Source organism: Nelumbo nucifera, chromosome 3 (genome assembly GCF_055504915.1).
Source record: "Nelumbo nucifera cultivar China Antique chromosome 3, China Antique-T2T, whole genome shotgun sequence".
Classification (NCBI taxonomy): Eukaryota; Viridiplantae; Streptophyta; class Magnoliopsida; order Proteales; family Nelumbonaceae; genus Nelumbo; species Nelumbo nucifera.
This window is the reverse complement of record NC_142651.1, coordinates 48,857,728-48,871,812: the sequence shown is the minus strand read 5'-3', so window position 1 is coordinate 48,871,812 and position 14,085 is coordinate 48,857,728. Positions and strand designations below refer to the sequence as shown.

Genomic DNA, 14,085 nt, shown 5'->3' with positions numbered 1-14,085 from the left:
TGAATAGTCATAATAATTATCCTTTCTACAATTGCCTCCTTGGATTTCTCCACGCCTTTAAAAATTCTATTATTCCTTTCTTCCCAAACTGACCATAAGATAGCTGCTCTTGTGGCTCTCCACATTAATCTTCCACGCCTCTTCGGTTGCCTGAAAAAGCTTGGGTCAAAAAGACTTGCCACACCTGGGGGAGGTGTCCACCTACAACCAAAGATAGAAGAGAACCAAGTCCAAGTAAAGCATACAAATGGACAAGAAATCAATAGGTATGTGATCGTCTCACCAGATCCTAAGCAGAGGCTACAAACATGGGGTGATAGGCAAAAATTTGGCCTTTTTCTTCGCAACATATCTAGAGTATTGATTTTTTGGATAACCACCTCCCAACAAAAAGCCCGAATTTTTAGGGGTACAAGCTGACACCAAATCTCCTTTGAAGGAAAGCTCCTTACAGGGTTTGATGATTGAATGGGGATATCAAAAAATGAGGAACAAGTGCACACGCCAAATGAGGAAGGTTTCCAAATTCTACTATCCAAACAAGATTGATCCAGGTAAGTTGACCCTAGAAGGTTAATTAATTCATCCACCATTGTCATTTCCGACTCCCTTAGACCTCTCCTCAAACCCAAGTCCCAAGAGTTATCAATAAAAACTGAAGAGATCACTTTTCTTTTATTTTCATAAAGTGAATAAATAGAAGGGAACCTTTCATTAAGGAGAATGTCTCCAACCCAAGATCTCCCCAAAACAAGACCTTATTTCCTACACAAGCATCAAATTTGACATAAGGAAGGAATGAAGGTAAAATACCATGAATAGCTTTCCAGAGAGAGCACCGGGAAGCCCTAGGGTCGACTCCTACATCCCAACCATTGTCTGCCAATCCATGAATGCTAATAATCACTCTATGCCCAAGTTTGTCTTGTTCCAATGGCAATATCCATAACCATTTCCCCAATAATGTTGTATTTCTTAGCCTAAGATTTCCTATTCCTAGTCCCCCTTCATCTCTACTTCTAGAAACCACCTCCCACTTCACTAAGTGGTCTCTTTTGGTGTCTCCCGGTTCCCAAAGGAAGTCCCTCGTAATCTTCTCTAGCTGGTTTGCCACTTTCACCGGTATCCTAAAGGTAGATAGGAAGTACACTAGTAAGTTAGCCAACGTTGACTTTATCAGGGTTATCCTACCTCCCAAAGAAATGTAGTTTCTCTTCCAATTCGCAAGCCTCTTTGTAAACCTCTCAATCACTGGATACCAGAAACTATCCATATTAGGATTTCCTCCCAAAGGTAGTCCCAAATATTGTAATGGCCAATCTCCTACTTCACACCCCAATATTCCAGCTAATCGAATCACCTCTTCACTCCCTAAATTTAACCTTTCCCCAATTAATCTTTAGGTTAGAGATCCTCTCAAATTTACGAACTATCCTTTTTAGGTTCATGAGTTCTTTTGTTTTCCCTTCACAAAACACAATAATGTCATCTGCAAATTGTAGATGTGTAACCACCACTTCATCCCTTCCAACTCTCCAACCTCTAATCATATTGTTGGCATCTTCCCTTATGATCAACTCACTCAACACATCAGTTACCAAAGTAAAAAGGAAGGGAGATAAAGGATATCCTTGTCTTAGGCCTCTTTTGGCAGGAAAAAAATCTCTTGCTGCTCCATTTACCAGAATTGAAAAATGACATGAAGAAATGCAGCCCTTCACCAATTTACACCATCTCTCTCCGAAACCCCAACTCTTAAGAATTTCCAACAGATACTCCCAATCCACCATGTCATAGGCTTTCTCTAAATCCAACTTGCACACCAGCCCCTTTTGTTTTTTCCTTCTTCTAACCTCTACACATTCATTGGCAATAAGAATTTGATCAATTATTTGTCTCCCAAACACAAATGCCCCTTGATTTGGAGAAATCATCGAGGGAAGAACATATTTTATTCTTAGGGCTAAAACCTTGGAAATGATTTTGTACATGCTTCCTATCAGATTTATGGGCCTAAAATCCTTCGACTGGATTGCATTCGCTTTCTTTGGTATCAAAGAGATGAAGGTTGCATTTGCACCTAAGTTAAATTTCCCCCTCATAGAACTCATCAAGTCACCCTCAATTATTTCCCAACAATCTTGATAGAAAGCCATCGTAAAACCATCAGGTCCTGGGGCTTTAGATCTCTCCATCGAGAAGACTGCATTTTTGACTTCTTGAACCTCAAATTTCCTTTCCAAGGAATCCAACTACTCTCTATTCCCAACCCTCCAGTCCAGGTCCTCTAAGTTTTCTCCTGACCTCCTTGGACTCTCATAGAGTGTTTTGAAATGATTCATAAAGGCTTGGGCTATGTCCTCATCTCTTGTCAATACTTGCCCATTCCATTCCAATTTCAATACTGAGTTTTTCCTCTTTCTCCCATTTGCCAACATATGGAAAAAACTGGTATTGCCATCCCCTTCCCTAAGCCATTGACATCTAGATTTTTGTCTCCAAGTAACCTCCTCTTTTCTTAGGATGTCTTCCAAATCCTTCTTTAATCCCCATCTCTCTCTCCTCTCTTCTGAACTCAAACTTCTCTTAGCTTCCTCACCATCTAGCTCCTCTATTCTGCTGAGAATTTCCTGTTTTCTTTCTTCAATCTTTCCAAAACTCTCTTTATTCCACAACTTAATTCTTGCTTTCAGCAATTGCAATTTCTTATAGAATCTATAACCCTTCCATCTAAAATCCACTTGATCTTCCTCCCACCACTCCTTCACCTTTGGCAAGAATTCAGGGTGTAGAAGCCACATATTCTCAAATCTAAAAGGGCAGGGGCCACCCCCTAATCTCTCTTGGGTCAAACTTATTGGGCAGTGGTTTGAAACAGGTCTTGGGAGAGCTATAACTACTAAGCCCTGCCAAGCCACTTCCCAATCAATTGTGAATAGGAATCTGTCTAACTTATAGCAAGTGGGAACCTCATGAAAATTTGGCCAAGTATAATTTGCCCTCTGAATAGGTAAATCCTGCAACTCAAAGCTCTCTATGAAGAGGTTAAACTTCCTCATACTCATTGTAACCCGGTGATTTGGATTGTTTGATTCACTCAAATGACATTAAAATCTCCTCCCAAACACCAGGGTCCCTCCCATAGACCTCTCACTGCTGCTAATTCCTCCCAAAGTCCCTCCCTTTCCATATAAGAGGTGGGTCCATACACATTAGTTAAAACCCATTCCCAGTCATCCATCCTCCTCTTCAACTTGATGGACACTAAATACCTCCCAATTAACTCCTCAGCACACTCCAAGATTGTGCGTATGCCCAACTTATGTCTCTCGCTAACCAAATACTTCTTACCCAATTTCTATCTAACTCAGACAACTTAGATTCTTGAATCAACACAGTATTTGGTTTTTCTCTTCTCAGCAAATCCCTAATCACTCCTCTTTTTCTTGAGCTTCCTAACCATCTTACATTCCAGCTAACCAATTTCATGGAGACCGCGACAAAATACCCTTTAACCAAACAAACCACTCACCGCTTCTTCTCCTTTTTTGCAACACTCCATTTATCATAATCCACCTCACATCTTAGCCTTTCCACCTCACTTAATTTTTTCTTTCTCTGCTTTTTTACACCAGCTCCTTTAGAACTAGGCTCCTCTAGCTTCTCTTTCCCCTCTTTCTTTCTATTTGGACCCTTTTTCTTTGTTTTCCCTTTTTGTTTTTTTGACCCAGCTTCTGCATTTAAACTACCATCACCCTTTACTTCCTCTTCAACAATAGGATTAGGAGTGTCACCATCCTCATCCCTTTCAATCTGTTCAGCAATCTCTTCCTCCACCTAAATTCTAAACAGTTCCATAATCAGCTCCCAAATTCTATCCCCAAATTCCATGTCTACACTTTCTGAAAATAAATCTCCAATCACCTTTATTTCTTGTATTTAATCATTCTGATTGACAAACTGCATGGTTGGGTTAGTCTCCCCAATCATTGAGCTTATTTGGCAACCCTTTACGTGGAGTAACTCCCGATATAGCAGTAAAAGCAAGACATGTAGGCGGATCGACTCATCAAGTTCCCATTGAAATAGGATCTACACAAGGAAAAGCACTTGTCATTCGTTGGTTATTAGGGGCATCCCGAAAACATCCGGGTCGAAATATGGCTTTCAAATTAAGTTCCGCCCCAATCATTGGGCTAAAGTCAAAGGTATTACCTTCAGAATCACCCTCTAGATAGATAGTTGTGGGAATAGGGCAGTTTGTAGCTCTACTAAGAGGTTCTGGGTTGACTTTACAGCCCCTACTAATATCCTGTATTTGGTCTTGTTCTGAACACAGATCTCCGCTATTCTTTTTTTTATATATTACTTCCCCCAAGGTTGTGCCTAATCTTCCTTCCCCTTTGTCAGGCTGGATTAAGAGTCCAAGAAGTGTAGTAGAAAAAATTTCATCAAACAGTAGTTTCAAGCCATCTTCTGCTTCTTCCCCAAGTCGAGAGTGGCATTTGCTTTGAATACTTCCAAGGCTAAAACCTTCAGAGTTCTCTCCTTCCGTACTGTCTTCCAAACTTACCCACCCTGAATCTGAAGTTTCATCTCTATTCTTTGTTCTATTGTACCTGGGATTCAGCTTCTCTGGACTAGTAGAGTAGGAAACCAGTCTCGGCACCCAAGCAAGCCCCAAACTAGAGCTTCTCATCGAGCCTGCAGCTGGAGAGTTGCGTTTGGAGGAAGAATTCGCCACTGCAACATCAGTTTGGGACGATGATACACCCAAACAATGGTCCCCCAAGGATCCACCTCTTGTTGTAGTCACGTGATCACTTAACGTCCTTTTTAATGGGCCAGGCCTTATCAGCCCAGCAGCCCCCCCAGAATTCTCAACTCAATGCTATCTGTTGGGTTTACAGTTTTCTCATTACAACTTGGGGACCATCTTCCTACCACTGCCAATCCTTGCTTTAATATTGCCGGCACAGCTTCAAAATCCGGCCAGGGATTTTTACAAAGAATCAAAGCCTTCTGCCCATCAATAGGAATAATCTGCAGTAATGGAGATCATGGGTTGCTTTCGGGTATCATTGATCTCAGCCTTCCTTGATGCAATCCTGTGTACATGGTTGTTCGTTGTAGTCATATTAACCATTGGCTTCTGAGGCAAGGAGTTGTGGCTAAAAGATGAAAGGAAGCTGGTAGGATCCTGATAAGAATTGATATTGTTATTCAATCCAAGTTCCTGTGGTTTATTGCATCCTGAACTGCTCTCTGAACCTGGCCCTACTGTAACATCAGAGTGGATGGATGCTTTGATGTTTCTATTAGCTTCAGCATTCTGAGATGTGGTTTTATGCCAAGGCCCATTCTGTGAACAATTAAGAGCAAATAAAGAACATGTATTAACATTTAACAATCACCCTCTTTCATGACATTTTTTTCATGAAACCCAAATACAGAATATATCTATTATGTCCATCAACAGGATAATCCATGTTAGAATTGTAACAGGAGAAAACATCCAAGATTTATATTCTCTGGAAATATGAGATGAGACCTTACTTCTGTACCATCATGGTCATCACTTTTGACTCCATCTGAACTGATCATCCCACTCCCCAAATTCCTCTCTTGGGATTTAATCCTTGGATTTCCATTTTCACCTCTGTAAAAATACATAAAGGAGGAAAGACTTCATTTTCACCTCTGTTCCGCATTCCCATTCATTCTCTGAATTGTAACCTGTACCAATAATCACACCACAATCATTATGGCCTCTGTAGCTAGTTATGATTGAATTTGATATTTGAATCAAAATCAGTTTCATTGGTTTTGTAGCATGCGCTTGGATGATCGAAACTCGGTGGAAATATTAGCAGAGAAATCCATGAATTACGAGGATCATGAGCATCTTCAATGGACATTGGAACGGAACTCAGAATTACAAGGGCCTGAATTCACTCTCAGAGGAGGAGACGGTGCTGAATACGATAGTGATGAACTTGGGCCTCCATGATGGCTTCCACTGGAAGAACACTAGAAGGTTCACAGAATGAGCTGAGTACACAACAGGGTTTTGGAGGGACGTGATTGAATCGGTGAAGCAAAGAGGGAACTGAACTGACTGGCACTGGTGTCCCTCTGGAATACAGAGCCACTAAAGATATTTATCTGTTGAAGATAGAAATGTCGAAAGAAGGGAGAAGAAGAAAGAATGGGGTAGGTTTTCTCGGGTGATGTTAGAAGAATGGGGAAATTATGAAACTGCCCTGGATTTCATGTGTGACAACCGCACACGTTCGCTAATTTAAAATAATGTAGCAAGAATTGGACTAGTGCCAGAATCGCATTTCTGCGAAGTGAAATTTTTCACTCCACAGAATCGTGTGCCGGGAGGGGTTTTCTCGTCTCATTTCAAATGAGAATCAAGCAACTGGTTTACACTAAAAGTGATTCTCATCCTAAGAATCACTCCCGGGGAGTGATGCCAAACAGGACCTAAACTCCCTCATATTCTTCATTCCACCACTCTTTCACCTTATTAGCAAAACCTAAGTGTGTTACTCACATGTTTTCAAATCTAAACGGTCTATGACCACTTAAGAAATCATAGGCTCCAATGCTAGTCCGGCAGTGATCCAAAGTGACTCTTGAAAAAGCTCTAGTTGACAACCCTACCCAATGTTCTTCCCACTCAGAATTAAAAATAAATCTCTCCAATTTCGAACAACTCAGGTATTTTGTAAACTAGACCAAGTGAATACAGTCTGCTAGAGAGGGATCTCTAACAACTCACTCATCAATGAACTCATTGAATTTCTTCATACTAGCCATGACCACCCGATTTTCCACTTCTATTTCTTGTAGCATCGCAATATCTAGATCTTCTTTCCTAAGTAGTATCTTTTACTACCCTCCTTTTCCTAGCACTACCCCAACCCTCTAACATTCCTCTTGGTCAATCCCCTACTTAGGGCCCTTTTCTCCCCTTGCAATGAACTCTAAATCAACCACCATTTCAAATTTTAATGTTTCAACCTCCATCACCTTTCTCTTCCTTCTATCAACCTTTTCCTTTTTCCCTTTCTTTTTTGGTGTAGACTTTAACATTCTCTACCTCTCTCAGCTTCAACCCCATCGCCTCCACAGATTCTACCACCATTTCCTCCTCCTTGTTGTTCCCCTCCACTACCCTCTCTTCCCTCTGAGATACATCTGTACATCCAAACTATCTGTATTAACTTCATCCATAACCTCCTTGGTAGATCCTCAAAGAATTCACACACCATCTCCCAAATTCTTTTACCTTGTTCCCTCCATTCAGCCTCATCACTTCTTACTCAAAAAACAACCACCACTTCCTTCATACTACCCTTTTGTAGCTCTTCAGCCAATAATTGGGGCTGATCAGACTCTGTTACAGGCACAAAAGACTCATTAGTATTCTTAAACTTAAGGACAACTATACCTAGCAAAGGAAGCTTTGTAGGAGGAATGCCACAATGAGCAATTGGATTAGAACTCAACCCACAAGCACCAGTTTCCACAGGTCCAGTACTAGACTGGAATTGAGAACAGGGTGGTTAAGCCTGGTTATCACACAAATCCCCCCATGGTGTACCTCCACTTTGCGTTGAAGCTAAGTTGGAAGCCACTAACGGGACACCCTGCACCTATTGTGTCCCTACAGTCACTTTAAAGTTAGGTGGATAGTGGCCAATACCTTGCTGATAGAAATTTCATCTCCCCTACCTACCTCCAACGCAGCCTCAAAAAACATAGGTACAATCAAGTTCATCGACCATTTTTTTTCATCATCCACCAAAAACAACAATTCAGTAGCGAAGCTTCATCCTCCCCAACAACGTCTTCTTGTTCCTGGGATTGCATCTTTCTAGTGAATGAACCTTACTATTACAAGTCTCCATACCATCCAAACATCCTAATCCTAGCCGCTCGATTGTGCAAGTCGTCATGGGCAGGATGAAGATGGACCAAAATTAGTGTCCACCGATGGCCCCAACAACACCCCCATGTGACTACTTAAAACATCACCTGACCCTACCTCTTTAAAACTAAATGGGCTCAGCCCACTACCAGGTTCTTTCCTTTTTTCAACTGATACAAAGGGCCCAGCCACTTTCATTTTCATGGCCTAGCCCCAATACTAGCCCTTGGGTTTTGGCCTCTACAATTGAGCCCACTCGAACTCCCCAGCACATTAATTGCAGTAGACCCATTTGGTCTATTTTAAAGGAACAACAGTTCTCCCTATTTACTCGTACCCACATGGCCCTCCACCATAGCCACCTGGCCACTTTTACTAGGGTCCTGAAATAGTCTAGAATCAGTCGCTTGACTGTGGACAAGCACAAGCTTATTTAGTGAACCTTGCTGACCATGCGTGGGCCCCAAGCTACCACCTGCCAAGGCCTTAGCATAAGATTTGATACACAACTCTCCACTCTTTCCTCCTATTCTTCTTCCATTCTAGTCACTGCAGCCTTCCCCTTTAATGCTTCGTTCTCAAGACTTTCCTTCTTCGAGAAAGCCCCACTCAAATTTGAATACACCAATCCCTGATCTCTATGTTGCCAATGTTCCTCTATCCGCTCACCTTCCTTCCTTCTCCCCTCTCTCCACAAGGAGGCTTCAATGGCTTTTACTAGCCAATCAAAGTGAAAAACACCATCAACCAGCACCTTAATCAAACAAGGAATGTCTTCAGGGCATACATTACTCAAAGAAATAGCAATTGAATGAAGGTTTCTACCAAAAAAAAAAAAAAACATTCAATCAGGCTTTGCACAACAAGGCAATAGAATCAAACACCTCTACTATCCAAAGATTGAAAGGAAGTCCCAAGATCCGAATGATTACTATGTCTTGCACATTCAAGTCGTTGGAATTGGACAGAGGAATCCACTTTGAGACAGTCACAGTTCCTACTTCCATTTGCAAGCAAAAGGCATGGAGCTTAATCTCCTTCCACCTCCTTAGACTACATCTCCTTCCTCCATAGAAATTATTCACTTAGCTCCTGTATCTCCTGTGGCTTCTCTTCAAACTCCCCTCTAGTACCTTGTAATTCTGTAAACCTTCCTCGAAAACAAAGAAATTCTAGCCATTTTCATCTCTCTCATCTTAATGCCTACCTTCCCCTTCACCCTGAAACTTTCGAAGAGCAACAGTTTTGCCTCATCATTATACAAACGCTTTAATCTATGCAGCTAATCAGAGAGGCCAAGTCTTCCATCTGCCAATCATTTAGATGTCTTCTAAATGTTGGCACCATGTCACTGTCCCACCATGCATCTCATATAAATATGACACCCAGGCATCTCTATCAACAGCCAGGATGAAAAGGGAAGGGCATCTCATATAAAAGTTGGGCACTAATTATCAAACATGTGGATCAATATTTTTTTTTTGACAACTTTTGAAGGGCTACACAATCGGGGGTAGTCCATCCCCCAACCCAGGTGCAGGCAGGATTCGATCCCAAGTCTCTGCTACGACCAGCAGGAGACCTTACCAACCAGCTGGTTGGCACCTTGCATGTGGATCAATAATCAATGGTAACCATAGTCCAGCCAGGGTCTAGTGACATAATTTGTGGCAATAGTAGCTCCTCATAAACTTTATTTTTCTTCAACAAACCACCAATCACCACTTGCCACCATTTTGGTTGTCTTAATATGCCCAATTCCGAGACCTTTGGAACTTTTTAGGGCACAAACTATCATCGAATCCACCAAATAAAACTCAAAATCATCTCTACTTCCCTTCCAAACAAAAACTCATGCTACTTATCCAACTTGTTCAGCCACACTGTCTAGAACTGGAAAGAAAGAGATCGAGAGAATGTATAAGGGAAGTACTTTGAATCAATGTCTATTGCTCTAATGATATATGTATAATAGAATTGTTTTCTCTAACTTCTTCAGCCACACTCTTCATTTTTTTTCCAAGATTTTCAGATAAAAATATCCTTTACTATTAAACTGAAAGTTTCCATCATCCTCACTTATATTTTATCAACGACCAGGTACCCAAGACAATCCAGAACATCCTTAGTCATCCTTAATATTTTAATCAATCAATAAGGAATTCTATACTCAAGGACTGAATACCTCTGTAACACCTAAAAGCACTACTTCCTGACATAAACCTTTCCACCCAGATTTTGTCACAAATTTTGACCTTCAGGACATTTTTTTCAATAAATAATATGCCATGCTACAGACCAAAGGGGAAACCCTTATGCAAACTGAAAAGTATTCACTACTGTAGAATTTAAGGACAATTTTTCTGACCTTGGGAAATCATGATAACCTCTCATCTGGAAGAAATGGGTGTGCAAGACAGTCCTTTAAAATCCAATAAGATTTGGACCAAAAGATGATTGTTTCTAAGCCTTCTTTCAAAACTCGTGCAGTTACTTTTATTCCATATGCTCCAAAACATTTTGGGTCCCAAAATTGCAGAACCTCCAAAAAAAATAGCAAAAATAGACCTCCGGCACCACAAAAGAATGCTGGACAAATTATGCAGAATGCTCATAAAAGGAACAATATCCAGAAATTTGTGTCTCCTCAAAGCCCCTAAATAATCTTTCCTCTTCCCACTTTAACAAGTTACACTTTATTTTGATTAGCACCCATTTCTACACTATCTTGAGCTTCAAGCAGATGTTAAAGGCTTTGCTGCCTCCTTGATGGACCACTGATACATCACCAGTGAGCCTAATTTAAGTTCCTCAATTAAGCACGTAATATAAGAGTTTTATATACTTGTTACAGCAGAAATAAAAGAAGCATGTTTTCCTTGCTTGGACCCTTTGCATATTGAGGACTTCAATCCTCTAATTTCTTTGTGCCTTTCAGAAGAATACCATACATATATGTTAGGAACTGGTTTTGCTAAGTTGCACACTGTAAGTCTAAAGTTGTTAATTGCAGTGATAAATATGTAACTAGGAAGTAGGAATATTTTAGAATCTTTATATCTGATAAGTGATCAAGAATCATAACATAAGGAAATTTTATCCTGAGAGATGATTACCATGATAACTTTGAATGAGATAAACTAGTTTGGAGTAATGAACACATTGAACAAAGTATTTAGTTTCTTACCCAAAAAAAAAAAAAAAACATCTCTCCTTAATAAGTGTACAAAGTATGATACTCCCATCCCAATTCCAAAATTAGTGTCCTTTGAACATTCAAATTAACCTAATTATAAGTTATTTCCATTGACAAACGGATAAGCTTTTCCTTATCTTAAGCTAATAAAACTGGATCTTCTTTACCAAAGCATCTTTATTAACCATCACTAAACCATTTTAAATTGCAAATGTCAGGCATAATAATCATAAAATCATGTCATTAAACTAAAAGAAGATAAATGAATAGCACAAAGTTTACCAATACCATACTTTTCTTCCAGTAGGGGGTGGAACATTTTTATGTTGAATCTCTTTATTTCCTCCCGTGTGGTCGGTATCAGGCCCTGGAACTTTGAACCAGAGGAAAACAACAGCAAGGGAGCCAATAAGCAACATTCCCAACAAGCTAACGACTACTAGATTGAAAAGAAGAATCACACCAACCATTTCTTTCCAACAAACTGGGACTGTCCCCAGTATTCCCGGGGACCTTGGACTCATCAGAAGAGTTACCAGAGTTACCACTATCTACAGAATTAAAATCTCCATCTTTGTACAAAACCAATGCTGGCTCTTTCAAGCCTTCGCCCGTTTCCTGAATTCAAAGCAAACCCAAATTCACCAGCTGGTAAAATAGATTAAAAGCAATAGTTTGAAACATATTCATAAAATAAACAAACGCACACACAGACAGGCAGAGAGAGAGAGAGACCTGCTGGATTGCATTTAATCTCAGTATATCGCTCCTATATTTCTGTGCCCAGAAACGAGACCCAATCATTAGCTAATTTAGCTCTTAAGAAAGAAACAATAAAAAAATAAACAAACAGTTGAATGAAACAACGGATTCATACAATGGTGGATGGATCCCCAAAAAATTCTGTGTGTGCTGCAGTAACAGAAAACGACCAGAACAATTAGAACGATCAACAAGAGTCAAACAATAAGTTAGAGAAAATCAATAGAAATATATAAATCACCAAGACCAACAAATATGGTACCGAAAGAAGGCGTGAAGTTTTTGAGCCTATTGGAGACTATAATGAGCGGAGAAAAGACGGAGACGGAAAGCAACAAGAGGATGAAAATCCTCTGACATCTCAGAGCCTGCTTCATGAAGCACTACACCAATAAGCTTTTGTTCTGTTTTTTTAGGGCTTCTCCTTCTTGGCAGAAAACTCATTTGCAGACTCTACGGTTCGTTCCTCTCTTCTTCATCAATAAGGAAGAAACTTGTTACTAGGGTTTCTCTCTCTTTTAACCTTTTTCTTTTCCTTTAAAAAAAATCAATTCATATTCCTCTGATCCTCTCTGCTGCTTCTGTTATTCCGTGTTGCCTGAGATCTATGTACTTGTTGAGATTACAACGGGAATTTAACACGCGGGCACGCTGGTGATGGTGATGGTGATGGTGTCATCACATGCATGATGGTGATGATGTTGATGGTTTTATGATGCATGTGTCATGATGTGATGACGATGCCTCCAGCTCTATGACATGAGTTTTCCCAGAAGTTAGTTATTATTTGGTGTAGCAAGTGTCTACTTGTCAATAATAAACTTCCCTCTCTTAAATACTTCCAAATTCCAATCTTCGATTTGACCATTTAACGATGATACGAGGTATATCTGGATCGTAAGTTCTACCAGATGAGTGTTGATTGTCTATTGACACATCGTAAGATATGCTGAGTTTCTGCAGGGGAGTGAGAGCGGTAAAACCTGCCGTTCAACGAGTTTCAACGGCTGACCTTTGCTAAAGAAAATGAATTTCATTCCTGTTGGAGCCTGACCGTTGGATGATCATTTCATCCAATTAATCAAAGATCCGAAGGTTAAGATTACACCATCAGTTGAACACCACCCCCCAGCAGGATTCGGCTTTCCCATCTTCCTCGGCCTCCGAGCACAACTTACAGAGTCCAGATCATCTTCCTGTTCATACAAACTCTGCACACTTTTATCGCAGCCATACATGGATAACACATTTCAACCTCTGCATATTATTATACAGGGGGAGATTTTTTCAATTCACGAGGGGTAATGTGTTGTGGGTAGAGGTGGGCAGAATTCTCGTGGATAGGAGATCTGGAGTCCAACTCACGTGCCCCCAATTCGGATCTAAATATGTTTCAACACCCTTATAATATATAGCGTGTGTTTTGTTTCGTGAGGACTCTTTGTAACGAGTTCACATCTATGCCCCATAGCACATCCCACCCTTGTATTGGGAACATCTCCGGATGATGTTTCATCATCTCCATACTTGTTATCGAGAGGTGTTCCCAATACAAGGTGGGGATGTGTTGTGGGACATTGTGGGTACCCCTTGTGGGGCACAGATCTGAACTCCTTTGTAACAGACATTTATAGGCGCCACTTAACATTTTTCCTATGCAGATTCGTACACATAGATACTTATAAAAGCAAGTCCTAATTTATGTGTGCGTTTATCGTTGGGGAAACTTCATTTTATCGCTTTCCCAATCGATAAGTGTTTATTTTTTGTTTTGTTGATGTGGTGTTTAATGGTGACTAAGTGTCAATAAATGGGTTTATTATTGTTTTTTTCGCTTTTACAAACAAATCAAGTACAAATGTTTAGCAAATAAACACCTACGGTTCCAAACACATACATCTCACCATGAAATTGGACCCACCATAAAAGAAGGGCCCATATTATGTATGTGATGTGCGATGTCAGATCATGTTATAAAGGTGTTGGAACCAATTATGTTGGCAGGAATTCTTAAGTTAGTGGACCATGTCAACATGGTGCATGTTTGAGATTATGAGGGTGGAAGGGGAGAAAGGTATTCACATTTCCATGGTGTTTGGTATCGATACTGTATGTATGTGGCATTGATGTTGTATATACAGCACCATTTTCATTGTTTTCTTAGAAAACGGTGTCTTTTTTCTGT

General features: G+C 40.3%; 1 protein-coding gene across 1 annotated transcript in view; it reads right to left on the bottom strand.

Annotated features, from left to right (window-relative positions):
- The window catches only part of LOC104609546 (putative galacturonosyltransferase 6), a 28,527-nt gene extending 16,011 nt beyond the window's left edge, over window positions 1-12,516 (bottom strand). Inside the window, exons 1-5 of the mRNA XM_010275888.3 lie at window positions 12,163-12,516; window positions 12,016-12,050; window positions 11,874-11,915; window positions 11,606-11,756; window positions 11,432-11,511 (exon numbers count right to left, since the gene is read on the bottom strand). Of these exons, the coding sequence (XP_010274190.1) occupies window positions 11,432-11,511; window positions 11,606-11,756; window positions 11,874-11,915; window positions 12,016-12,050; window positions 12,163-12,277 (423 nt within the window). The 5' untranslated portion in view covers window positions 12,278-12,516. The remainder of the gene's footprint in view (window positions 1-11,431; window positions 11,512-11,605; window positions 11,757-11,873; window positions 11,916-12,015; window positions 12,051-12,162) is intronic.
- Between the last annotated feature and the right edge of the window lie 1,569 nt (window positions 12,517-14,085).